Source organism: Oryctolagus cuniculus, chromosome 2, assembly GCF_051225735.1.
Source record: "Oryctolagus cuniculus isolate XC-2025 breed Fujian yellow rabbit chromosome 2, ASM5122573v1, whole genome shotgun sequence".
NCBI lineage: Eukaryota > Metazoa > Chordata > Mammalia > Lagomorpha > Leporidae > Oryctolagus > Oryctolagus cuniculus.
The window spans coordinates 116,738,258-116,763,626 of NC_142868.1; the positions used below are offsets into that span (position 1 = coordinate 116,738,258).

The 25,369-nt window shown below is 48.2% G+C and overlaps 1 protein-coding gene across 3 annotated transcripts; it reads left to right on the forward strand.

Annotated features, from left to right (window-relative positions):
* Positions 1-374: 374 nt before the first annotated feature.
* On the forward strand, positions 375-22,091 carry MRPS5 (mitochondrial ribosomal protein S5). 3 transcript variants are annotated; one of them, XR_016229194.1, is made up of 12 exons: positions 375-452; positions 3,325-3,405; positions 6,407-6,544; positions 7,969-8,094; positions 9,442-9,675; positions 11,232-11,266; positions 13,024-13,508; positions 14,278-14,324; positions 14,770-14,827; positions 15,443-15,505; positions 18,854-18,990; positions 21,536-21,884. XR_016229194.1 is itself a non-coding variant. In XM_089326090.1 (12 exons), exons 5-12 carry the CDS (start codon positions 9,483-9,485, stop codon positions 21,758-21,760), a joined length of 849 nt encoding a protein of 282 aa, XP_089182216.1. In that variant the 5' UTR covers positions 375-452; positions 3,325-3,405; positions 6,407-6,544; positions 7,868-8,094; positions 9,442-9,482; the 3' UTR covers positions 21,761-22,091. The 3 variants fall into 3 exon arrangements, 2 of the variants coding, with proteins under 2 accessions (XP_089182216.1, XP_002709627.3); XM_089326090.1 differs by having other exon boundaries at positions 7,868-8,094; positions 13,024-13,114; positions 21,536-22,091; XM_002709581.6 differs by having other exon boundaries at positions 13,024-13,114.
* The last annotated feature ends 3,278 nt before the right edge of the window (positions 22,092-25,369 follow it).

Sequence of the window (25,369 nt, forward strand, 5' to 3'; positions counted from 1 at the left end):
CTTCAGACTCAACACCTCTCTGTGCTAGTCCGTGCAGCCTCCCCCAACGCCCATCTTAACACTTTCCAGGACCGCGGTGGGCGGATCCGGCTGACCCCGCCCCTCCGGGCGAGACAGACGGGAGCTGGCCCCGCCTACGCCCAGCCAGCCCCAGCCCCGCCCTCGGGTCCTAACGCGAGGACCCCCCTCGGGCTGTCCGCGGCGCGCCGGTCTCGGGCAACGTCGTGGCTAATCAGGACAGTCCTCCTCCAACCCCTGTTTGCGCTGAGGCTTGGCTCTCGGGTCGCAGTAATTCAGCCGCGGGCCGAGCCTCGCCGTTTGTCGAGGAGCAGTCGCGATAGGCGGTGAGGAAGGCTGCCCCGAGCGGCGGCAGAGGCTCCAGTCCGGCTCCAGCATGGCGGCGGCGGTGCTAGCCGCGCGCTGCGTCCCTGGACTGTGTGGGGTGCAGGCGGGTGAGCGCCGGGAGGCCGGGGACGGGGTTTCGGAGGGGGGCGGTTGCAGGGGGCTCCGGTTCCTGGGAAGGGGAGGGAAGCGAGAGAGCCCCCAGCTCCTCAGACCGGGCTGCCATCCCGCCGAGCCCGCTGTGTGACCTTGCGCGCATCCTCTCCCTCTCTGGGCTACGCGGCCCTTGCCTGTAAAATGAAGGTAAAGTGGACACCCTTCACCAGGTTTCCTTTGTGCGTGCTCGGCGCAGGGGAGTGGGAACTGGCGGGCGTCGCCTTCCCGGCGACCGCGACCCACAGGTTTCTTTGCTGATGTCGACGTGGGGTTCTAGGCAGGGGCCCGCCAGCGAGGCTGCAGGAACACAGACGCCCGCCCTCCGGCTGGAGTCGGGTGGGAAGAGTGTCGGTTTCCGATGGTAACGGACGGCATGGTTGGAACATCAGCACCTTTGGCTGTCACCCTCCTGCTCGCCACGCAGGGGGCAGGGGGCGTGCAGCCCGGGGAAGGGCAGTCTGCGTAACTGACCTCCAGGACCCGCTTCGTGATCATCCGTGCCTTCCCTGTTCCATTTTACCCTAGGCCCACGATCCGGCTTTCTGGAGTTCTGGAATCCAAAGACCTCCCCCTCCTCTCCGAAAACCAGAAAGTCCCTTTCTGTAACTCACTTGCGGCGGCATTGGACAGTGTTCAGCTGTGTTTTTTGTTTTGTTTTGTTTTGTTTTTCTTTCAGAGTTATTTATTTATTTGAAAGGCAGAGTAACACAGAGAGAGATGGAAATGTAGAGACAGAGAGAGGTCTTCCATCCGCTGGTTCACTGCCCAATCGGCCACAATGGCCGGAGGTGCGCCGATCCGGAGCCAGGAGCCAGGATTTTCTTCCGATCTCCCACGCTGGTGCAGGGGCCCAAGGGCTTGGGACATCTTCCACTGCTTTCCCAGGCCATAGCAGAGAGCTGGATGGGAAGAGGAGAAGCCGGGATTCGAACCAGCGTTCACATGGGATGCCGGCCCTGCAGGCTATGGCTTTACTGCTACGCCACAGCAGCGGCCCCTTGGCTCAGGTTTTTTAGAGTATATTCACAGAGCTGTGCAGTCGGTGGCCCAAGTGCAGAACATTTTCATCCCCCCCCACCCCACAAGGAAAATGTGTACCTCGTGCATCACCTGGCGGCCCCCCGACTGTTTATACGTAGCTCTCTGGTTGTTCTAGACATCTTATGTAAATGAAGTCTTGTAACATTCGTTCTTCAGTGGCGGACTTCCCTGTTTCCAAGTTTCATCTGTGCCCGGGTAGCGTGTGTTAGTACTTAGTTCCTTTCCAGGATCAAGTGACTCTGTCCGTAGGAACATACCACCTTCGTTTATCCATTCATCGGCACTTGAGCACCCGGGTTGTGTCCACCTACTGGCGATCGTGCCTACTATTGCTGTCAGCATCTGTGTGCCATGCCTTGTTGCGTGCGTATGTTTTCTCGTGTAGATTCCTAGGAGTGGAATTGTTGGGTCAAATTGTAACTCCGTGTTTACCTTCTTGAGGTACCACGAGGCTGTTTTCCCGAGTGCCAGACATGCCCCCAACAGCGTCTGGGGGCTCCGATTTCTTTACCAACACTTGTTTTCTGTGCTTTTGAGTATAGCCGTCCTGGTGGATACGGAGGATCAGTATGCCGTTTGATTTGCATTTTTCTGGTGGAAAAGGAGCAGATTTTCACGTGTTTATTGGTCCCTTGTGTATGTGTGGAGAAATGTCTACTCAAATTTTTACCCATTTTAGAATGCGTTGTGAAACTGTAACAGTTCTGGCCGGCGCCGCGGCTCACTAGGCTAATCCACCTAGTGGCACCGGCACACCGGGTTCTAGTCCCAGTCGGGGTGCCGGATTCTGTCCCGGTTGCCCCTCTTCCATGCCAGCTCTCTGCTGTGGCCAGGGAGTGCAGTGGAGGATGGCCCAAGTGCTTGGGCCCTGCACCCCATGGGAGACCAGGATAAGTACCTGGCTCCTGCCATCGGATCAGCGCAGCGGCCATTGGAGGGTGAACCAACGGCAAAAGGAAGACCTTTCTCTCTGTCTCTCTCTCTCTCACTGTCCACTCTGCCTGTCAAAAAATAAAAAATAAAAATAAAAATAAAAAAAGAAACTGTAACAGTTCTTTGTATTTTCTAGATCGGTTTCCTTATCAGATACATGATTTGCAAACTTTCTGTCTCAGAGGGAGAAAGGAGTATTGCAGGATCAGGAAGCTGTCCCCAGGAGGTGACAGTTCACACAAGAGCCTGGCAGAGACGCAAAAGTGCCAAGAGCAGAGTGGGTTTGAGACTACACTTCCGGCCTGGCTTGTAGAGAGAGTGGTGAGGAGAGACATGAGACAGGAGGCTGGTGTGGGTGCTTGGGGCTGTGTAGCCATTGCAGGTTGCGCCAACGAGGGTTGACTTTGTTCAGCAGCCAGTAGGGAGCCCAAGAGTGATCTATCAGAGCTTGAAGTGACCAAGCTGTTGTTACAGGAAGGTGGCAGGTTAGAGGGGGAGAGCTGGAAAGCAGGTGGAAGACCTGTTAGGAGGCTGATGCCACCGTGCGGCTGAGAGGGGAGGCCTGTGCCCTGCGCGGGGAGCATGCAGGCCATAAGCCAGGGTGAGCTGCCGGGTGGGCCGGTGTTTGAGGAGGCGCTGTAGGCCTTGGTAATGGTTGGATGTGGGGGTGAAGGGGGAGGATGAGGTGTGATGCCGGGTACTTGGCCAGTAGTCGTGGCGCCCAGAAGTCACTTACTCACTTGGGAGGCTTCCTGTATTCTGTCCTTACTAATCTTGTGGGTTACAGTTTAAAAGCTTTCTTTTTCCTCTTGTGGAAATGTATCTTTAAAATGTTTTCCTTTCAATTTACAGGTCTTCTGTGGTCCAGGCAGCTTTCCCTAAACACCTTTCCAGCAGCTTCTGTTTTGGCGTGGAAGACTGCTCTCAGCAATGGTGAGGCTCATTTATCCAACTGCCTTTTCTCGTAAGATCCTGGGTGAGCGTGGTTTCCGTAGTTTTTAAACATGTAGGTGAATGAAGCACATTGCTTGTAATGGAGGGGCCTGGAGTCCCGAGTGTTTTTCAGGCATTTTGTGATCAGTTGTTAGAGTTCCAGGCTCTCGCCGCTGCAGCAGTCCCGTCTGTGAGGTGGAAAGCACACTGTCCTGGTCGGTCCTCACGGCTGTTTATCCGAGGGAGTCTCTTCCTGCGTGGGGGAAGCGCATCTTCAGTGACTTGGTCAGGATCACACGGGATGGGACCTGAGCTGGTGGTAGCTGCACGTCCCACAGGCCTAGGCCTCGAGCCCACCAAGTGTGGGCCCCTCGCTCTCCACAGAGTCGGAGCCAGCCCCTGCTGAGCCCAGGCTGTGCTGTGGTCACTCAGTCTTGCCTCTTCCACGCGGAGCAGAGTCGGAACCTCATGTATCCCTGAGTCCGGAGCTCTCTGAGGGCTGGGCTTTGCTCACCCCCAGAGCACCTTTCCATCAGGCGCGTGTGACTTAGAGATGCCGGCAGGCCTGTGGGTTGGTCCGTTCACGCCTGAGTTGCTCACCCTGCCCTGTACTGTGAGGCAGTCGTTGTCTCCATCTGAGCTGCTGTGGGGCCTAGAGGAGAGTGTGTAGGATGGCCGAGAGGAGCCCCTGATGGAGGGGCTAGCCCCGGAGAGGGCCCTGGCGGCCGCTTGGTGGTGACGACAGTCTGCACTGGGCTTCAGAAAGTGACTTAGCGCCAGCAGCTGTCACCTCCTGTGAAAGTCACACGGAGTTTATGTAAAGTCACTGGGAGCAGCAGTGTATTGAAGTGGGTATTTCTCAACTCAGGTTAATTTCTCTCTGCTTTTAACAACTGGATCTCTATAGGCTAAAATGTTATTAACTGGGGCTGGCACTATGGCGTAGCTGGTAAAGCCGCTGCCTGCAGTACCGCCATCCCACATGGGCTCCGGTTTGAGTCCCGGCTGTTCCACTTCCGATCCAGCTCTCTGCTATGGCCTGGGAAAGCAGTAGAAGATGACCCAAGTGCTTGGGCTCCTGCACCCACATGGGATACCTGGAAGAAGCTCCTGGCTCCTGGCTTCGGATCAGCCCAGCTCCGGCCATTGCAGCCATTTGGGAAGTGAACCAGCGTATGGAAGAAAAGCAGTATTTTCTGACTACTTTTTTTTTTTTCTTTTTTTACTGGCAGAGTTAGACAGTGAGAGAGAGAGAGACAGAGAGAAAGGTCTTCCATTGGTTCACCCCCCCAAATGGCCGCTGCGGCTGGTGTGCTGCGCCGATCCGAGGCCAGGAGCCAGGTGCCTCCTCCTGGTCTCCCATGCGGGTGCAGGGCCCAAGCACTTGGCCATCCTCCTGCCTTCCCGGGCTACAGCAGAGAGCTGGACTGGAAGAGGAGCAACCGGGACAGAATCCGGCGCCCATATGGGATGCTGGCACTACAGGCAGAAGATTAGCCTAGTGAGCTGCGGCGCTGGCTACTTTTTTTTTTTTTTTAATTTTAAAGATTTATTTATTTGAAAGGCAGAGTTAGAAAGAAGGAGAAACAGAGAGAGAGAGATCCTCCATCCGCTGGTTCACTCCCTAAATGGCTGCAAGCTAGGAGCTTCTTCCATGTCTCCCACGTGGGTGCAGGGGCCTCAAGATTTGGATCATCTTCGACAGCTTTCTTAGGCACATTAGCAGGGAGCTGGACGGGAAGTTGAGCAGCTGCCAACCAGTGCAGTCTGCAGCTTCAACTGATGCGCCACAGCGCCGGCCCCTCTAACTGCTTTCTATTGAGTAATTTATTAAGTGAGCTAATAGGTTCAGAGGACCTCAGTGTGTCATCTGAGCTCTGCCTCCATGCACTTGAGTAGTTCATCCGGAGTTGAAATTGGTGTTTCAGTCCCATCCACTAAGCAGTCTCAGACCCTGGGCCAGTCCCTAGCTTCATGGGCCTATGTGCTTCTTCTTTTGTGAAACAAAAGGGTGTCATTAAGTGATCTTTAGAGATTAAAAAGATCATTTCTTTATCTTTTTCAGTATCTATATGCAATGTAGCTGTTTTGATAAATTAGTGCAACCTTTTCCCCCTAATACTTACCTAAATTGTTTCTGATTGCCATTGAAGATCCTTTCTGGTGTTTGGCTCTGTGGCGAGGAGCAGCTGTTGCTGTCTTCTTAACTTTACTTAGACTTGAACATAACTGTAGTTCCTGAGTAAGCTTTCTTCTCCCAAGAGCTATCTTCACCCCTTCGTCACTTCTCCGTAGCCTCCGGCCTCCTGGCCAGATGCAGAGCTGGGGAGGGCGTGCTGTTCTTGTCGGACTGCTCCCGTGTCCTGGCATCTGCCTGTTGCACTCCCCTACCTCTTCCTCACAGGACACCCCCACCGTGGGATTGATCACGTGCCTGCTTCCAGCATATGGCTGCTTTTAAAAGTCACGTGTGCATGTCTGGTGAAAAGAATTCCAAAAACCAGAAAAATGCAAGCCCCTCATAGACAGCCTTAAATGCATATTTCTTTCGTACAGGCATCCACTGTTACCAGTTTCTTGTATGTACTCCTGGATTTAGTCTATGAACTATACTCCTACCTCCTGTTCTGTTTTTTAATCATAAAAAATGGGGTATTCTGTTCACTGTTATGCACTTTGCTCTCACTTTGTGCCTCTAACCTGGTCATTTGCAGACAGCAGAGGGCGCTGTTTGCCCAGAGTGGCCTGTGCAGAAACCCTGGTGTGGATGTCGTCTTCATAGACAGCTGTGTCTATTATGTGGAGGCACTACAGCTTCTCTGGGATGGGTATTTATGTTGTTATCAGTCACAAGTTTGTTTTAGTTTCAAAAGAAAGACTGTCCTGATTCTTAAAAGTGCAGGGTGTTGGTGACTTGTTTTTGTTGGTGATGCTTGGTGCTGGCAGTTTCTCCACCGCCGTGGCGTGCATGCGTCAGCAGCTGTGCTCCATCTGCCCACAGGCCCGGTGTCGTCGCGGGGAAGCAGAGACAGCCGTGGAGACGCCAGCCTGAGCCACGCGCTGCAGACACAGTGCTGGATTTCTTCTCCCAGTGCCTGGACGGGCCAGCAGCACAGAGCCTACAGCTTCTTCACCAAATGTACGTAGAATGGCCACGATCTTCCCGCTTCAGGAAGCAGGAAAAGAAAAGGTGTTTTTGTCTCTGAGTTTTTCTTCTTCTTTCATAAATGAACTAGTATTTTAGTGATTAGTTTATGATGAACCATTAAAGATATTGCTAGAAATAAGCCACATGCTACCAGTTGCACTTGAAGAACACTGGTTTACTTTGATCCGCTCACTGGGCACCTTAGCGTGGCCCAGATCCCCTGCTGTTTTAGATTCACACCCAGAATGTACCCATGCGCTGGTTGGTTGTGCCTTAGTTGAGCTGGCCTTGAAATTTGGATTGAATTCACAATTCAGCATTAGGGAGATGAAAAGAAATTAGGGTTATAGAGATAGTTCATGATCATTTCAGATTATTCAGTAAATATAGAAAAAAATGAAAACAATCCCCTTTATTCCTACAGGTGAAATACCGGGTTTGCTCTTTTTCTTACGCAGCAGTGTCCTGTGTATTTCTCCGTGGCCTTCTAAGCAGTACTTAGGCAGTGCCACGGTCCATACATAATATAAAAGACAAAAAGTACATACAAATATGAACCAGTAGACCCCTAAGTACTCATTTAAAAAAAAAAAAAGATTTATTTATTTGAGATGTAGAGTTACAGAGAGAGGGAGATACAGAGAAAGGTCTTTCATCTGCTTGCTCATTCCCCAAATGGCCGCAAAGGTTGGAGCTGGGTTGATCCAAAGCCAGGAGCAAGGAGCTTCTTCTGGGTCTCCTACATGGTGCAGGGGCCCAAGTACTTGGGCTATCCTCCGCTGCTTTTCAAGGCCATAGCAGAGGGCTGGATCAGAAGTGGAGCAGCTGGGACTCAAACCAGCACCCATATGGGATGGTGGCACTGTAGGTGGCAGCTTTACCCATTACGCTACAGTGTTGGCCCCCTAAATACTCATTTCTACCCAGATACTGGGTAGACTTTGACTAGAGTTCAAGGTGAATTGAATGTCTTGTGTTGAAGTAAACATAATTCAAGCATTTACAGAATATAGCAAACGGTCTAAATCCTTAAGATATCTGGGATCAGACTAAAATGTTGCCTTGCATGTGGACTTTGAAAGCTGTATTTAGGAAGGTTAGTTACTGATTATCTCAATGGGGGCAAAGAGGACAGGGAAGAGACCTGCATCAGATGATAAAATGCCAGGAAAACAAATCTACTGGTAAGAGAGTAGGATTTAGTTGTTGGTCGTCTCTTGTGGGGGAAAGTAATGGGATTTTCTGCCCCGGCGTTCCAAGTGTAACCGTGCGGTACATGCAGACATTGATTCAGTCTTGCTTTCATTCCCTCAGCGATGTGGGGAAGCTGGCCTCTCTGGCTTTGTCGTTCAACAGAAGATCATAGACCATTGCTCAAAAACTATAGCATTTGTAAAAGGCCTGCTTCATTACAGTGACAGCAGACGAGCTATGGAAAGGTGCTTTAGCAGAGACTGGCGCTGGAGCAAGAAAAGGAAGAGGCAAAAGAACAAAGAGAAAGAGAAGAAAGGATTTGAACAGGGGTCAGATCATTGGTGAAGGTAAAGCTATTTATAAGAAGTTACAGTGCTTTTGAAAATCTTCCCCCCTAACTTCCTTTTTAGGGATGTTTTACAAACTAGAAGCATCAAAACATTTCTCATGGAGAACTTTAGAGTCTGGCTGGATGACTTACTCATTGCCTTGGGGATTCTGGGGAGGAAAATCCCATAGAAAGGGATTCATCCAGTTATTCAGTGAATTTTAAGTGTCCCTGTGTGGAATTTCTTTTGTCAATTGCTGTCTTCCAAGAGTTTAGAATTCATGCTGGAAGATGAAATAAATGGAGAGTTGGCAAATTTTCTCTGCAAAGGAAAGATAGTAAATATTTCAGCTTTGTGAGTCTAATGATCTCTTTTGCTACTATTCATCCTTGCTGTGACAGCACAAAGACAGCCGTAGCCAAAACACAGCAGTTTCCAATAAAACTTCATTTATAAAAACAAGTGGCCTGGAGGCCTTGGTTTGCCAGCCCCTACAACACGACTGTTTATACGTGTGCTTTCTGAGGAATACACATCATGTTGTGTACTTGATCTGCTCCATGTTGTGCTGTGGTTGTTGACACGTCATCCTCCGCGGTAGCAGTCTTCCCGGAACAAAGCACCTTGTACTGAACTTCCTAGCGTTGGTGTCTACACGGATGTTTATGAATTACCTGCATCTTTTGAGTTATAAAAACCATGTGGGTATACTTTATCTGAAGAAAATGCAAAGATTACAGAGAAGCCTAAAATCCCCTCAATTCCTTTCTGTCTCCCCCAATCCCATTCTCCTGAGGAACCCCTGGCCTTTTTTGGTTTTTCCATCAGTATTTATAATGCTTTTATATGCATTAAATACACCAAAAGAAATAGGACTTTCCCCCTTTTCTAAAAATCATAAATTGTATCATATGGTATATGCTGGCTTGCAGTTTACTTTTTTTGCTCAGGATCAGATCTTGGAAATTACTTCGCAGCTCTCTAGAGCTTTCTTGTTCTTTTGATTTTGTACACAAAGTTCATTCCTCATTGTTCATGTAACCATTCCCCTTTCCATGGAGAATTAGAGTGCTTGCATTTTTGGCCTTTATAATAATGTTTCCATGGACTTCCTGTCGGCACACAGGGGCCTTGTACTTACCTGTGAGTGTTTCTCTAGGTAATGCTGTGAAGTGGAGTTACTAGATTGTGTGGTTGGTGCATTTAACATTATTTTAGATAGTGCCGAATGACCTGGCATCAAATTAGCTTGAGCTTGAGCTCACCAGCCGTGTTTTGTTGTCTATGTATGATATTGCCTGGCATTTTAACATGTAAAAAAATGCCTTTAGAAATTCTTACTTATGTATGTTGTTAAACCCTTAGGACGTTCTGGTTTCCTGTGGCCTGGTCTGAATGTGCCTCTTATGAAAAATGGAGCAGTGCAGACCATTACCCAGAGAAGCAAGGAAGAGCAGGCGAAGGTGGAGGCCGACATGATCCAGCAGAGAGAAGAGTGGGACCGGAAGAGGAAGACGAAGGTTAAACGGGAGCGAGGATGGAGCGGCAACACGTGGGGAGGCGTCAGTCTTGGGCCCCCTGACCCTGGTCCCAACGGAGGTAGCAGAGTTCTGGTTTCGCTTGCCTTTGTGACAGAGTACTTGTGGTTCAGAATTCCCTTGAAATGATCTTATTTGCTTCTCTGTTTAAATTACCTTTTTCCAAAAGATGATCTGTGCATCTTTGAGATAATTTACCACAGTATTATCTCCGTGGCACCTTATGGAATGCTAGAGGCTCATGACCGAGTAGTCTCCCCAAAGGTTGGCAGACACTGGGTTCCCAAAGTCTTTATCATGTGGCTTCTCGGAGCCTTACATGTGGTAACGCACATTACGGGTCTGGAGGAGCTGCCTGAGGATGCAGCTTTCCCAACACAGTTGGCTGCAGGGGTCTCTCTGGACTCTCAGGGCTTGCGAATGCTGCCTGCAGTAACAAAAGCCAACAAACCTAATAGCTCTCGTTAAGCCTCATAAAAGTGCATGTGAAACCAAGAGTGGTGATCTTTAAGCCAAATAAAAGTTTTCCTCCTTTTTGAGTGTGTTAAAAAGTAAAGGTCATCTGGAAAGCCCATTCTTACGAATGAGTAGAAGAAGGGACAGCAGTTTGGCTTCCAGAGGAAGGGAGAGGTGGAGACAACAAGATGCAGGTGAGCAGGTCCAGCCTGGCAGAGGGCGAGGCCGCCCGGGCCTAGGAGCAGAGTTAGCAGAGGCAGGGTGCAGGTTCCTGCGAGCCTGTGTCTGCAGGAAACAGGTGGCTGTCGTGTGGTGCCTGGTGGAGAAGCTGGAGTCACCGCTGTGAGAGAGAGGGCATTGGTGACGTTGGCCCCTAGAAAGTTCTGTGGTGTGGAGGTGAGGGAGCTGGCAGGCTTCAGAATTACACAGAGGGGAAGGAGCTGGGCAGAGCTTAGAGCAAAAACTGACCCTGGGTGAATCCTTGTTGACGCTGACTGATGGGTACAGAAACTTTGATTCTGTTGTCCTATTTTTGTACAATTGAGATTGTGATAAAAAGCTTTAAAAAATAAAAGAAAATGAAATAGCTGCTGTGGTGAGCGGAGAGAGACCCAGTAAAAGAACAGAAAAGCCAGCAGACAGTGGGGAGGCCCCGGTGGAACTGGACACCATGAATTTGTGTGGCCCAAGTGTGTGCTGTGTTTCACTTCTTCAGCTGCCCCCAGCAGCCAAGCGTGGCCAGAGAGCTGCTTGGATTCCAGGCTGGATAGTGCAGTGGCGGGAGGGAGGAGGAAGCTGAGGAGACTGGCAGGCTTTGGTGGGACCGTAGGACTCTGGTGCCTTGGCTGAGTGTGAGAGGCTATGAGGACCCCCAGGGACCAGAGGGAAAACAGTGGCCAGGGACTGTCGCCTCGGCAGCCCAAGAGAGCGAGCGCTCGGGTGGCAGGCAGGTCCGGCACGGCTGGCAGTAGCTGAGCTTATGAATTTACTGGCAGAGCAGTCTCAGTAATCATGGGGTCCAGGGTGTGGCGTTGAGAGTGGCACCCAGAGATCTGAGCCCCTCACTTGGAGGTCTGTGACGTCACGTGTATTGGAAAATGCCTTCATTTGTTGGTGATGCGGATACCTTTATCTGTGTGCTTGTTTCTTCTCTCCCTGCAGAAACGTATGAAGATTTTGATACCCGGGTACTGGAGGTAGGCATGCTGAATTAAATAGCTGCTTAAGCCTTTGGAGAGGCAGGGGTGGGGTTGAGGGGTAGGGCAGTATCTCTGGGGACAGGCCTTTGATGCATAACTATTTCCGAGGCCCAGAGCCGATTTCTATAAGGGAATAATGAAACTAATTTTAGTTATTGATATTGACTGTTATAACTGCTGCCCTTTTTAAAATTAAACTTTTTTTAAAGACCTGTATATTTTATTTGAAAGGCAGAATGACAGGGAGGGAGGGATGGAAAGAGAGAGAAGGACCAAGACCCATCTACCTACCTTCTGTCCACTGGGTCACTCCCCAGATGGCTGCAGTGAACAAGTCTGGTCTAGGCTGAAGCCAGGAGCCTGGAACGCCATCTGGGTTTCCCATGTGGGTGGCAGGGGCCCACGCACTCGGGCCATCTTCTGCTTTCCCAGGCACATTAGCAGGGAGCTGGATGGGAAGCAGAGCAGCCAGGACTCCAGTGTGGGATACTGGCATTGCAGGCTGCAGCTTAACCCCACTGCACCACAGTGCTGGCCCCCACTGCTGCCTTTTCCAGCGGAACTGCCAACTTGAGGTCTGATGGCAAGGTGACCCCAGTGTAAGGCGCATAGCAAATTTGGAGATTATGGTTAAACTTCTTTGTTCCCAAAGCTCAAGTAGCATTAGCAATCTGTGAATTGTAAGCTAAATGTATTTAGGGAGCAGAGATTGGGAAGAGTAGGAGCAGCGGTAGGAAGCTCAGTGTTATGGTGACTGTTCAGTTCCTGATGGGGCAGGGCTCGCGGGCTGCTTGCAGACCCTCAAAACTGGCTCCCTGTCTTCAGTCTTTTTAGGGCATTTCCTAAAACAGTCAACTTCCTCTTGAGCTGGTGCTGCTTAAACTGTTAAATGCCTGTGGAATATTGAATTTGTGATATCAGGCCTTGCTTGATTCAGTATCATTGCATTATAGAATTTAAAGTATGTGTCCTTTACATCATTGGTATCCTAGCTTATAGGTTTTGGAAGTTAATCCCTTTGAAGAATTCTTACACATGTGAGTGATTTCCTGTGCGATTATCCACGGGAGTGGACTCAAGCTCCCTGTTCCCTTAACCCCATTTTATGGGAGAGGGGCCGCTGAGAACCAGAGAGCTGGCTGCTGCGTGAGCTGTGCTACTAGCAGCCTCATAGCTCCTGCCTTACAACAGCCAGGAAGCTCGGATTTTCTTCTCGTTCATACAGAGCGGATACTTGAGATTTTCTGTTCTCAGTTGAGCCTCCTTAACAGAGGTACAATTCTGTATAATTATTTCTATAGACTGTATTTCATCTTTTCCAGGATGCCCAGTTTTTCATAATTTTCACATCTCTGATACTGGAACATGTCTTTTCAGTAATAAATGGTGTCAGAGTTCAGTCAGCACCTGTTTTCTTCCTTGAGGTACCTTCATAAAGATAACATATATTGAGTTGTATAGTTCCACATTCCTTGTGAGGTTATCTCAGTTGAATCTTCTAATAACTCTGTGAAATAGGAAGAGAAAGTCTTTTTCACATTATTGCTGAAGAAGCAGTCTAGGGGAGGCTTCCTTTGGACCAAGTTTATTGTTTGTACTCACGGAATTGGAGGGTAATTGCCAAGTCGCTCTGTGTGTGTGTGTGTGTGTGTATGTGTATGTGTGCGAGAGAGAGAGAATAAGCTAGGTCCCTCCAGTTGCCTCCGTCAGAGCTTTATGAAGGTGTGATGGTGGAGAGACATTTTGTCTTTTAGGTAAGGAACGTTTTTAATATGACGGCAAAGGAAGGAAGGAGGAAGTCCGTCCGGGTGCTGGTCGCTGTGGGGAATGGAAAGGGGGCTGCAGGTGAGGGGTGTGATGGTACATGGGCTGTGGGGGTGCTGGGGCAGGGAGGACAAGGACACGTAGCCCTGGGGAGCCCCTGAGTTCCTGCTGCTGCCCGGACTTTTTCTTCTGATTAAACCTTTTTGTGGTTTAACCTATGGTAAGCTGTGGAATCCCTTAGAAAGGACAAAAATCCTCCTACATTCACTTGGAACAGGCAGGCAGAGAGGGCTCCCATCCACCGCTTTGCTCCCTGTGCCTGCAGCAGCTGGGGCTAGAGCCCAGAACAGTCCACGTCTCCCATGTGAGTGACAGGAACCCAGTCGCTTGAGCCGTCACCTGCTCCTCCATGGTCTGCTTCATCAGGAAGCTGGAGCCGGGAATCAGAGCCAGCAGTCTCCAGTCTAGGACACAGGTGTCTTAACCAGCTTTCTGACCACTCCAGGGATGGGGAACCCCGTTTCTGCCAAGGTCGTCTTGGGTATTTATAACATCATTCACAGGCCATACAGATTTATCAACTTAAAAATTAGCCTGCTATAGATGAACTGAATTTTGAGTCCTGCCTGCGGTTGCCTTGGTAGGGCCAGATGCAATGATTTTGCGGGCTCTATAGGCCTGTGGGCCAGAAGTTCCCCCCCCTGCACTAGGCCAGATGCCTGCCCCAACACTGGATTTTTTAAAAGGCTTGAGACACTATTGTATTATGAACACTAAAGAAAAATTAGGGGATAAAACACTAAGTATTCAATAGATTTGTGGTTAAAAAATAGTATAGCCATTCAGTGTAATAATATTCTATAGCTTTCAAAGAACTGTGGAAAATTACAGTACTGCTTTGTCAGCATATATGCTAAAATGAGAAAATTACTTACAAAATCATGCTAAGTAAAAAAAAAAAAAAAAAAAAAAAAAAAAAAAAAAAAAAAAAGAGGGAGACCTTTAAGTAAGCCTGCACACAATCCCAGTTTTTAGAAGATGTGTTTCTTTCATTGTGAGAGTCTGGGCACCATTTTACAAGCAAGTATTGTACCTTCATTGGTTTTGGATGGCCATTTTTGGGTAGGAAGTAGATACATGAAGTGCTATGAAACATTGTAGGAGCTGAAACTTGGGCTGTGGTAAAAGGCACATTCCATGCTAACTTGGTCTCCCTTCTCATGCTTTTGCTGTTTGTTTTAAAGGTTTTGCTGTTGGGAAAGCCACTGAACGAATAGATGCTTTCAGAAAAGTAGGTACATTCTTCCTTTGTGGGCACCCAGTGAAAGATCAACAAGCTATGTGCTAGACACCATGGGAATTGCAGAAAAATCGTTATTTGTCCCACAACTTTCCCATGAGGCTTGCTGGCAAAGATTATCTCATAAAAAGCTGTTTCAGAAATACCTGTTTTCTTTTGCATCATTTTTTATCAGATTTGTGATTATGTACTAAATTTATGAGACAGTTGTGTATATTTAATACTGACCGCATGTTCATGCATACTAAGGAATTGTTCATTTTTAGGGTGTGATTGTGATATTGTGGTTACCTTTTTTTTAATAACTTTATCTTTTAGAAGTATATATTAAAATCTTTGCATAGGTGAACTATATTTTATAAAAAGTACTTTGGAATCTGTGAAAATGGCAATTTCGACAAGAGATTTAAGCATCTATTTTCCTTCTTTCTTTCAGGCTAAAAACAAAGCAATTCACTATTTGCATTACATAGAACGATATGAAGACCATACAAGTGAGTGTTAGTCTTTTTTTCTTTTCTTTTCTTTTTTTAAGGATACATTTATTTATTTGAAAGTTAGAGAAAGAGAGGGAGATACAGAGAGAGGTCTTCTATCTGCTGGCTCACTCCCAAGTGGCCACAATAGCCATCTCTGAGCCAGGCCAATAGCTTCATCCAGGTCTCCCGCATGGTTGGCAGGGGTCCAGGAACCTGGGCCATCTCCCACTGCTTTTTCCAGGCCATTGCCGGGGAGCTGGATAGGAAGTGGAGCAGCCAGAACACAAACCTGCACCCACAAGAGCATCACAGGCAGCAGCTTAACCCACTCTGCCACAGTGCCAGTTCCCCGGTCTTGTCTTTTAAAAATCTGCAGGATTTTACTTGCAAAAGTAAATATGTGTGGTAATATATCTCTATGGGTTTGTTTGTGCTTCTGTGTTACTGCATTCTTAGAAATATGTGACAAGCTGGAAACAAACTACAGCTGGGGAGTTACGAAATGAGTGTGTGGGAGCATGCCGTTCTTCCTTGGCTGCTGAGGATAGCATGTGTTGCCATTTTTTATATTTGCACGGGCATCAAAGCCGCACACTTAATCCGTCTTGTGTTTATGTTTTCTCCCTCCAGTATTCCATGACATTTCTTTAAGATTTAAAAGGACACATATCAGGATGAAGAAACAACCCAGAGGTAATGTGAAAGCTCATGACTATTTGTTGAAGATAGAGTAGAGAACTTGTAGCAATTCCATCCTCGCCTCCCGCTTCCGTTTTTGCTCACCTTCACTTAAACTCATCCTGCAAACACTGAAATGAAAAATCCCAAGTTAAGCTTCAGAGGGATGAGGCCCCTGGGGAAGTACGAAATGGTCGTGCTACGCAGGCTCCCGTGGGCACAAGCGCATTTCAGGTGGTTCCAGGTGGGAGGAGCAGAGTGTGATGGGGAACAGCCACCGAGGAGTTCTTCCCAGAGCATTCTTAAATGTTCTGACTTCATAGAACTTTAAAATTCAAATGCCTGATACAAGCCAGCCATTTTGTCACCAGAAAAAGTATTGAGTTGAGCAGTTAGACGTCAGTCTTAGACCTGTGCTTCCCACATGGTATCTGGGAGCCAGCGTGCCCACTGAGCACTTCAGATGTGCTATTGAGAGATATGCATAAGCATCAAATGCACATAAGATTTCAAAGACTTAGTGTGAAAAAAGAACATAAAATGTCTAAGAAATATTATTAGAGTACATTTTTAAAAGTGGACCTGTTAGCTTGATAAAATCTATTATTAAAATTAATTTTACTTGAATTTTTAAAAAATGCATTCATGAGAACAATTTTAAATTGCATACAAACATAGAGCTACCATTTATGGCTCACTACATATATCTGTTGGACAGTGTTCATTTGCACTGATATCTGAATGATTTTTGAACATCTGTAATTTTAATTTAATTGCGGAATTACTTTTTTGATCTATCATCTAATCAGAGTTGCATTTTTCAGGTTTATAGTTTAAAGCATTACTTGTGTATCGGGGTTGAATATCCTGATTTTGAAGCTTGAGCAGACATTTATAGACATTTCCTATATAAATATACAAGTAGACGTTTTCTGAGCCCTGTTCCTGTGCCTTTTGGTGAGGAGATAATAATTCTTCAAAAAGGGTGCCAAGTGGGAGATGCAAAAAATATCGTGTGTCTTGGTAAACACACGATGTCTCGATTGCACTGCTGTACCCTGAGACTCTCCTGAGGGAGCGAGGGAGTGTGACATTCCCAGACGTCCCACCATGGAACGCTTCTTCCGTGGGTACCGGACCATATTCACTTTCTCACACAGCACTGCAGTGTGTCTCCTGTACAAGCCCACACACGTGCCTTTTGTTTAACAAGAGTTCTTCTACGTAGTCCCTGCCTGTATGTTAATGACCGTAGGACCAGGGTCACTGTTATATGGCTCTTTGTGTATGTGCCAAACAGCAGCCACCATTCACAAGAGTCTCCCGCCGTCTGGTGCCTGGTATTATACATACTTTCCCTTCACGCTTACAACAGCTTTGCCAAGAAGGGGTTACAGGAGGGCGTCTTGCCCAGGGTCATCCAGTGAGTAGCAGAAGAGAAGAGCCGCCTCCCAGGTCCTTCCAAAATCTGCCCTACACCCCTTTCTTGTGGGTCTCTCTCGGTGTGTGTGCAGCTGTGCACGTCTGCACACGGATGCATGTGTTCACACATGGACTCAGCTCTGTAGGTGGGTAACTGCACACAGAAGAACAAGAAATGCCATTGTTAATTGCCTTTAGCTCCACTCTGAAGTCCCTAGTACTTGATCCGGCATAGCTATGGAGTCTCCAGTTAATTGGCTTTCAAATAGAAGGGACAGGTGTGGGTGAGAATATGGTATATACTTGTATCCATACAAGTGCTTTTACACACAGATACTGAGTGATGAAGAATAATAAATCTGAGCTGGTGCCGCGGCTCAATAGGTTAATCCTCCACCTTGTGGCGCCGGCACACCGGGTTCTAGTCCCGGTCGGGGCGCTGGATTCTGTCCCGGTTGCCCCTCTTCCAGGCCAGCTCCCTGCTGTGGCCAGGGAGTGCAGTGGAGGATGGCCCAAGTGTTTGGGCCCTGCACCCCATGGGAGACCAGGATAAGTACCTGGCTCCTGCCATCGGATCAGCGCGGTGCGCCGGCCATAGCGCACCAGCCACGGTGGCCATTGGAGGGTGAACCAACGGCAAAGGAAGACCTTTCTCTCTGTCTCTCTCTCACTGTCCACTCTGCCTGTCAAAAAAAAAAAAAAAAAAAAAAAGGAATAATGGATCTGCTGAGTTTCACATCTGGCAAATGAAAGTGTTAGAATCTGAACCTGGGGGGCCGGCGCTGTGGCGTAGCAAGTAAAGCTGCCGTCTGCAGTGCCGGCATCCCATGTGGACACTGGTTCGGGTCCCAGCTGCTCCTCTTCAGTCTGGCTCTCTGCTGTGGCCTGGGAAAGCAGTGGATGATGGCCCGGGTCCTCAGGCCCCTGCACCCGTGTGGGAGACCAGGAAGAAGCTCCTGACTCTTGGCTTCTGATCGGCGCATCTCCGGCCAGTGCGGCCATCTGGGTAGTGAACCGGCAGATGGAGGACCCCTCTCTCTGCCTCTGCCTCTCTGTGACTCTGACTTTCAAGTAAACAAGTAAAAATTAAGAAAAAAAAAAAAAAAAGACTGACCCTGGGGCCTCTTGCTCTCCCTCCCTCCCTGCCATGTTGGCAGAGATTGAGCTAGGCTCTGGGGATGCCATAGTTAACCAGCAGTGTCCTGGCCCTCAGGGAGCCTAGCTTTTACAGAGGAGATGCCACTCTGGGGTGGAGAAATGCGAATGAGACCTAGAAGGTGAGAGACAGCCAAAAAGCTGAGGGAAGTCTCAAACACAGAAGGCCAGCAGGAAGAGGGAGGTCCAGGAGGTGGGCAGGATTCAGGAGTGGAGGGTTTAATTCAGAGAACAGTGAGAATGGAGGGCTTCAGTGGGGAGCGGAGTGCTTGGTGTATGTTTTTAAAGCTCTTCTGGAGAGGGAATTCCAGGGGTTCAAGAGCAGGACAGCTGGCTGGAGAAGAGACCATCCACATGGTAGAGTCAGCAAGGAGAGGAGCAGGACAGGCCGCAGCTGGGAGAGAATCCAGGAGAGGGGGTGTTACTGAAACCAGGAGCGTTTTCCGGGGGAGGAGGTGGACATCCCTGAGTACAGACCAGCAGTCAAGGAGGGGAGCACAGGTGTCCCTGCGTCCTCAGGGTTGGGGGCCTGGTGCCAGGGATTTTCAGGATCTGCTATGCCTGGGCACCGCCCTATTTTTTTTTTTTTTTTTTTTAAGCTAAATGTGTTCAAGAGAATATCTGTATTATCTGTTTGATCCCTATAGCATTCCATTTTAATAAGTTGTCAAAGGTCACGCTCTGGGAAGTGGTGAAGCCAGAAGGTGAACCGGTTTCCCTAACCCAGAGCGGAAGCCACGTGGAAGCCAGTGGTGGGTGTCTCACTTGGTTCTCCCCCTTTTCCAGGGTACGGCCTCCGCTGCCACAGGGCCATCATCACCATCTGCCGGCTCATTGGCATTAAAGACATGTACGCCAAGGTCTCCGGGTCCGTCAACATGCTCAACCTCACCCGGGGCCTCTTCCAGGGGCTCTCCCGCCAGGTAACCTTGGCCCAGGGTCTGAAACAAGTGTGGCTGTGGTATGTGTTGAGACCCCCGTGTTGCCGAGCCCCCTGCAGGACAGGGCCTTCTTTGCCCTCTGAGGTTGCATCCAGTTCGTCTCATCCCCTGAAGAGTTAGTTAATGAAACCGGTACTCTGTGCGTGTTTGAAGCTTCAAAGTTTAATATTTTAAAGTTTTTTAAAAATTTATTTGAAAGGCAGAGAGAGAAAGATCTCCCCTCACTGGTTCACTCCCCAGACGCCTACAACAACCAGAGCCGGGCCAGTCCAGAGCTGGGAGCCAGGGACTCAACCCAGTTCTTCTATGTGGGTGGAAGAGACTTGCTGCCTCCCAGGGTGCACGTGAGCAGGAAGTTGGAATCCGAGTGGAGCAGGGTCTTGAACGCAGACACTCTGATGTGGAATGTGGGCTTCAAACATCTGCCCCACAAAATTCAGTATTTTTTAAAAGCTGCTTGTTCCAGTCTGCTGCTTCACAGAAAGAACACATACTGTGGCAGAGCTCCAGCAGTATGGAAACGTAAAGTAGGAGGAGACAGGCCCTTCCTACTGCAGCCCTTTCAGTCGGGGCGAGGGGAAAGCCTCAGGGCACCTGCACACCAGGAGCGGGACCAGCTCACATCTGAGTCGGTAGCGAGCTGTGAACATTGAATGTGCCACGTTGTCTCCCCTAACGGGGGAGCCCGGGGCTGCTGGCCAGCTTGCCCACCTCAGGCTGGGCCTGGCGCACGGTCAGTCGGTGGCAGAGCGAAGGGCGGTGACTAGCCCCTTCCTGAGCAGCCGTCCCGCCTGCCCTGCTCCTTGAGGCCTTCCCCAGGCTGCCTGATGTGTGCAGAGTGTGATGGCTGCTTTTGAATGAAATGATGCCAGGAAAAATTTTACTACATGTCTCTGTCTAAAATAGAAAAATTCAAGAAAATACTATCTAAAACATCCTTCAAAGCACTTCTAAATTCAAGCTTGTTGTTAGAGTTCTGACTGATGTATACGGCTGTTTAGTTAGTATGTAGTTATGATACAGCAGACGTGTTTTATGTGTTTGCTTTTTGGTTTGCTTTTGGTTGCTGCTTTGAGCCTTTTGATGTAACTACCGTGTATCGTCTCTTCTGAAATGCCCCGGTGCTGTGTGAGTGCTTGGCTTAGTGGTAGAGTTGCTGCCGGGGGTGCCATAGCCCATGTCAGTGCCTGGTTTGCGTTCTGGCTTCTTCACTTCTGATCACGTGTCCTGCATCCTGCTAACGCACATCCTGGGGGGCAGGAGATGATCGTTCAAGTTCTTGGGTGCCTGCCACCACATGGGAGACCCAGATTGAGTTCTGGGCTCCCGGCTTCAGCCTGGCCAAGCCCTAGCTGTTCTGGGTATTTGGGGAGTAAGACAGCAGACAGAAGATCTCTCTTCATCTGTCTCTATGTTTTACTCTCTCTGTCCTTCAAGAAAGATGAATACAATTTTTTTAAAGTTGCATATTTAATATGTCACTCAAAAAAAAACTACCAATTTAAGTGACATGCCTTTGTAAGATTGATTTAAATAAATATTTTGTTTATGAAGTGCTCATCTCTTTTCTGACGTTAAACATATAGTAGAATAGTATAAATTAACCATAAGTTCTGGAAAATTGGAATTGAATATCTCAGGTCCTTTGGTACTGGGAATAGACTGTCTTCTACATATTGCCTGTTTCCAGACGCCTTCTCTCTGCAGTCCCCATGGCCCCTCACCCAGTCACGTCCTGGTGTGTTTTGCCTCACCACTCCTACTCAGGCTCAGCTATTTTGAGCCAGATCTCAGATGTCCTTCTATTTCATGCACAGGTACTTCAGTATGTATTGGTGAAAGATAAAGGTTACAAGGCACCCCCACGGTACTGTTACCATGCCAAAAATAGCTAACAGTAACTCAGTGTCACTGACTGTCTTATCAGTGTTTATGCAAACGATCTACTTATCAGATTTAAAAAACTTTTTTCTACACTATTTGAATCAGGTTGCGGCAAAGGTAAATACATTTAAGCTTTTGCTTTTTTTTAAGTCTCTTGATCTGTGGTTTCCCTTCTTATTTTCCTTGCAATTTTTTAAATTGAAAAAAATCGGGTGGTTTATCCCAGCATGGTGCTGACTGAATGCCTGCAGCGCCCCCAGTGTCTTCTCTCCCTGTTTCTGTGTCAGTTGGTGGGTAGGTCTGAGGGCGTGGTTAAGGTAGATCTAGGGGCTTGGTGACATTCAAGCTCACTTTTGGACATAGCATGGCACGTAGTTAGGAGTTTGGAAGTCGAGAAATCAGAGACCCAGGGCTTCGTCCATCCCAGGAGTGGGATGGGGAGGTAGGGCCGAGGTGATTCCACCCATAGCAGTTACCGTGGTTGAGCCGCAGTGTGTGTCGGCGTCAGCTGCAGTGGTATTGAGATTCCCACAGGCTCTTCTCACCCTTACTGCTCATTCCCCCTGGCTGATTGAAGTTGCAGCTCTTCAGTGTGGATGTACTTCCTAGACCTAACTGGCGTTCTCAATTCCATCTTGCCTAGGAAACCCATCAACAGCTGGCTGATAAGAAGGGTCTGCACGTTGTGGAGTTCCGGGAAGAATGTGGCCCTCTGCCCATTGTGGTCGCCTCCCCACAGGGGGCCTTGAGAAAGGATCCAGAGCCCGAGGATGAGGTTCCAGACATCAAACTGGACTGGCAAGAAGTGAAGGCCGCACAGGGACTGAAGCGCTCTGTGTGGGCGAATTTAAAGCGAGCTGCCACCTAGCCTTCCTCCTGGCCTTGTGTGCCGGCGCCAGTGCAGAGACTCAGCCTCTCACCCCTTGGCGGGGGGGAGGGGATTGCTTTACCTTAACTCCTCTGTTGAAAATAAATGTCTTTGGCTTGTGGTATATGCTAGTCAGTGTGATGGGAACTTTACATGCATATCTCAGTTGAAAACTACTTTAAATGTTCACTTAAACTAGCAAATTAGGGCTAATGGTCTGGCCATTCAATAATAATATATATCATATTATTTGCAATAATAATTATAGCTTGTGTACATATATATATAAGTACCAACTCATCCAAAATGAATAAATATTTGCTGCATTTTACAGAGCTGCTAAGTCGACTACATTGAGGAACTGCCGGACATTCCCCCATGGCTGTGCCATTTTACGTTCCCACTTGGGGTGTGTGCGACTGTCTCCAGCTCCTCGCCTGTGTGTTGCCGTCTCGGTTTGGAGTGCTGCCTCCTTGTGGTTTTGACTTGCATCTCCCTAATGGCTAGTACTGTTAGGCATCTTTAAATTTGCTTTTTGGTAGTTTTGAGAAATTTCTATTTGATCCTTTGCTCATTTTAAAAATTGGGCTATTTGTGTTATTAATGAGTTGCGGTGGTTATTTATATATCCTAGATGCAAGTCCCCTATTCAATATATAGTTTGTAAAAGCCTTCTCCCATTCTGTGGAGTCCACTATTATTCTCCTACATTTTTGCATATTTTTTCATCCCCATCCATAGCCTCCTTTTGCAACAGTGGTGACACACATGTGAGTTCTTCTGAAACAGCCCGCCAGCCCCGGCGGCTCTGCTGATTTTTTTCCCGTCTGTTTTCTGTTGTTGAGGTTCAGTAATTCTGCCGTTTTGTCTTCACGTGCACAGTTTACTCTTTCCATTCTGCTCTGAGCTCCCCTGTTCAGTATTTATGTATCAGCGATGTGTGTTCAGTTCTACGATTTGATGTCTTCTATTTCCTTGCTGAGATTTTCTTTTCTATTATAATCAACAATGAGTAATGGCTTGCTGCAGCCTCTTTCTGAGGGCTCCTTGAAGCCCTTGTACAGCTCAGACACCTGTGTCACCTTCGTGTTGATGCCCTTACATGTGTTGTCATGCACAGTGGAACTCCCCTGGCTCTCGGTGTGACAAGTGATTTTGGAATATCTTGGATATTTTCATCATTATGAAATCTAGAAATTATTGGAATCCTGAGCGGTTCTCTAAGTGCCTTGGTTGTAGAACAGTGGTGCTACCTAAGTGGCACGGTGGGTGGGGTCCAGGATCCCTGTTACAGCTGCTCTCCAGACTTCTGCCAGTACTGTTCTGCCTGGAGGTGGCAAAGGAGTCCCGGTGACGCGCCAGGCTGTGGAGGCCACGTCAGGCGGGATTGTGGTGAGAGTTCTTGGCCCGTGACATCATTAGGTGAGGAAGGGGCTCCATTTTTCCTCTCTCATATTTTGCTAGAATAAGACAGTTGTTATCTAAAAGTGTTCTGTCTTGCTAGGTTACCCTCCTCCCTTCCACTCTAACAGGAAGACAATGAACTTGAGAGAACAAAGGACAGTGATCCTTTTAAGAAGGGAAGCAAACTCTTCCCTTCTTAGTACCTGGAGAAGGTCTTGGCTCCGGGACCTGCTGGCCTGCCTGAGCTGACGCGGAGTCGAGAGTCGAGGGCAGTCAAGGCGATGTGGGTTCACGGGAGGACGCCTTAGACGAGAGCTGCAAAGTGCAGAGGGATCTGCAGAGCGTTCCTGCAAGTGCTGTGTTCCACACCAAACTGCACGGCTGTGAGGAAAGTACCCGAGACAGGAAACACGAGAAGGACAGTGTGGAGCTGGAACTAGTCCGTGTTCAGTACAGTGGAAGACGTGACCCAGGTGACAGAGTGCTGAGGAGAGTCACCCTAGTGGTAGAACTGAATGTAGCTGCTGCCCCAAGTCACAGTGCTTAAAAGCATGACCACACTGGAACTTAAGTGTGTCCAAATAACTGTTCTAGAACAATGATCAGTATAGGAATACATGGGGCTGGCACTGTGGTGTAGTGGGCTAAACCTCTGCCTATGGCGCCAGTATCATATGGGCACTGCTGCCCATATGAGTCCTGGCTGCTCCTCTTCTGATCCAGCTCTCTGCTGTGGCCCAGGGAAGCAGTAGAAGATGGCCCAAGAGCTTGTGCCCCTACAGTTTCGTGGGAGACCTGGAAGAAGCTCCTGGTTCCTGGCTTTGGATCAGCGCAGCTCCGGCCATTGCAGCCATTTGGGGAGTGAACAAGTAGATGGAAGACCTCTTTCTCTCTCTCTCCCTCTTTCTGTAACTACCTCTCAAATAAATTAAGGTTTAAAAAAAAAAAAAAAAACAGTACTGGTTCTGACAGTACTGAACCAGTTATATGCCGTGTTTTGTCCTAAACAAATGTGCCTGATAAAGGTTAATTTACAAGTTAGGCACAGGAAGAGATTAACAATAGTAATAAAACAATTGTAACTATAGTGTAATAAAAGCTATTTAAAATTTATCAATTGTGCATTTCTGAAGTGGTTTGTTAAATGTTTTTGGACTTCAGTTGGGAGTGGGTAACTAGGAACGAGAAAGCAAAATGATGGACAAGGAGGTGACTGTTGTACTGAAAGAAGAGAATTGCCAAGTTGGAATTCTTTGCGTGCTGAAAATCACTTTCTAAAGCCAATGCAGAATGGAGGATTTTGCATGGAATCTGCAAGCGTTTAATGAGCAGATTTGGCACTACACAGATTGTTAAATTCTTCAAGCAGAAGAATACAGATGGAAACCCAGACATGCACAGAAGAACGAAGAACACAGGCGACAGTAACTAGGTAGTCACCATTACATGCATAAAGGATTGCTTTTACCCTTTTGCCTAATTTAAATATCCTTAAAATGTAACCGACAGAGTGGGCACTTGGGTCGCGGTTCAGATACCACTTGGAATTCCTGCATCCCATATTGCCTGGGTTCACATTCCAGCTTTTCTTCCAGTTCCAGCTTCCTGCTATTGTGCACCCTGGAGAGAAGCAGCAGGTGATGGCTGAAGTCCTGGGGAGACCTGGATGAAGTTCGGGGCGCCTGGCTTCCGTCTGGCTCAGCCCCAGCTACTGTGGCCATCTGGGAGTGGTCCAGCAGATGAATGTGTTCTCTCTCTGCCTCTCAGGTAGATGGAACACAGTGACAAAAGCAAGGCCCAGCTGTGTGCTGCTTACAAGAGACCCACTGCAACTGTCAAGACGAGTGGTGTCAGATTAAAAGTGGAAGGCTGGAATAATAAACCGTGCTAACAGCAGTTAATAGAATGCAGGAATGTGTGTGAATTTCATACACTGTAGATTTCAGGACAAAGTATTACAAGAGAGAAAGAGGGCCATTGTCTAAGAAAGGCTTAGACAGCAATCCTAAACATTTAGGTGCCTAAAAATAGAGCTGCAAAACTCATGAAGCAAAATTTGGTAGAATTGCAGTGAAAAATATAGATCCATTATCAATCAGGCTTTAATATCCCTCTGTCAATAATTGCTACAGACAGGAAGTTGGTAAGAAGAGGGAAGACTTGAACACCATCCAGCTTGGCCTGAGTGGCGTTACAGGAGCTCCA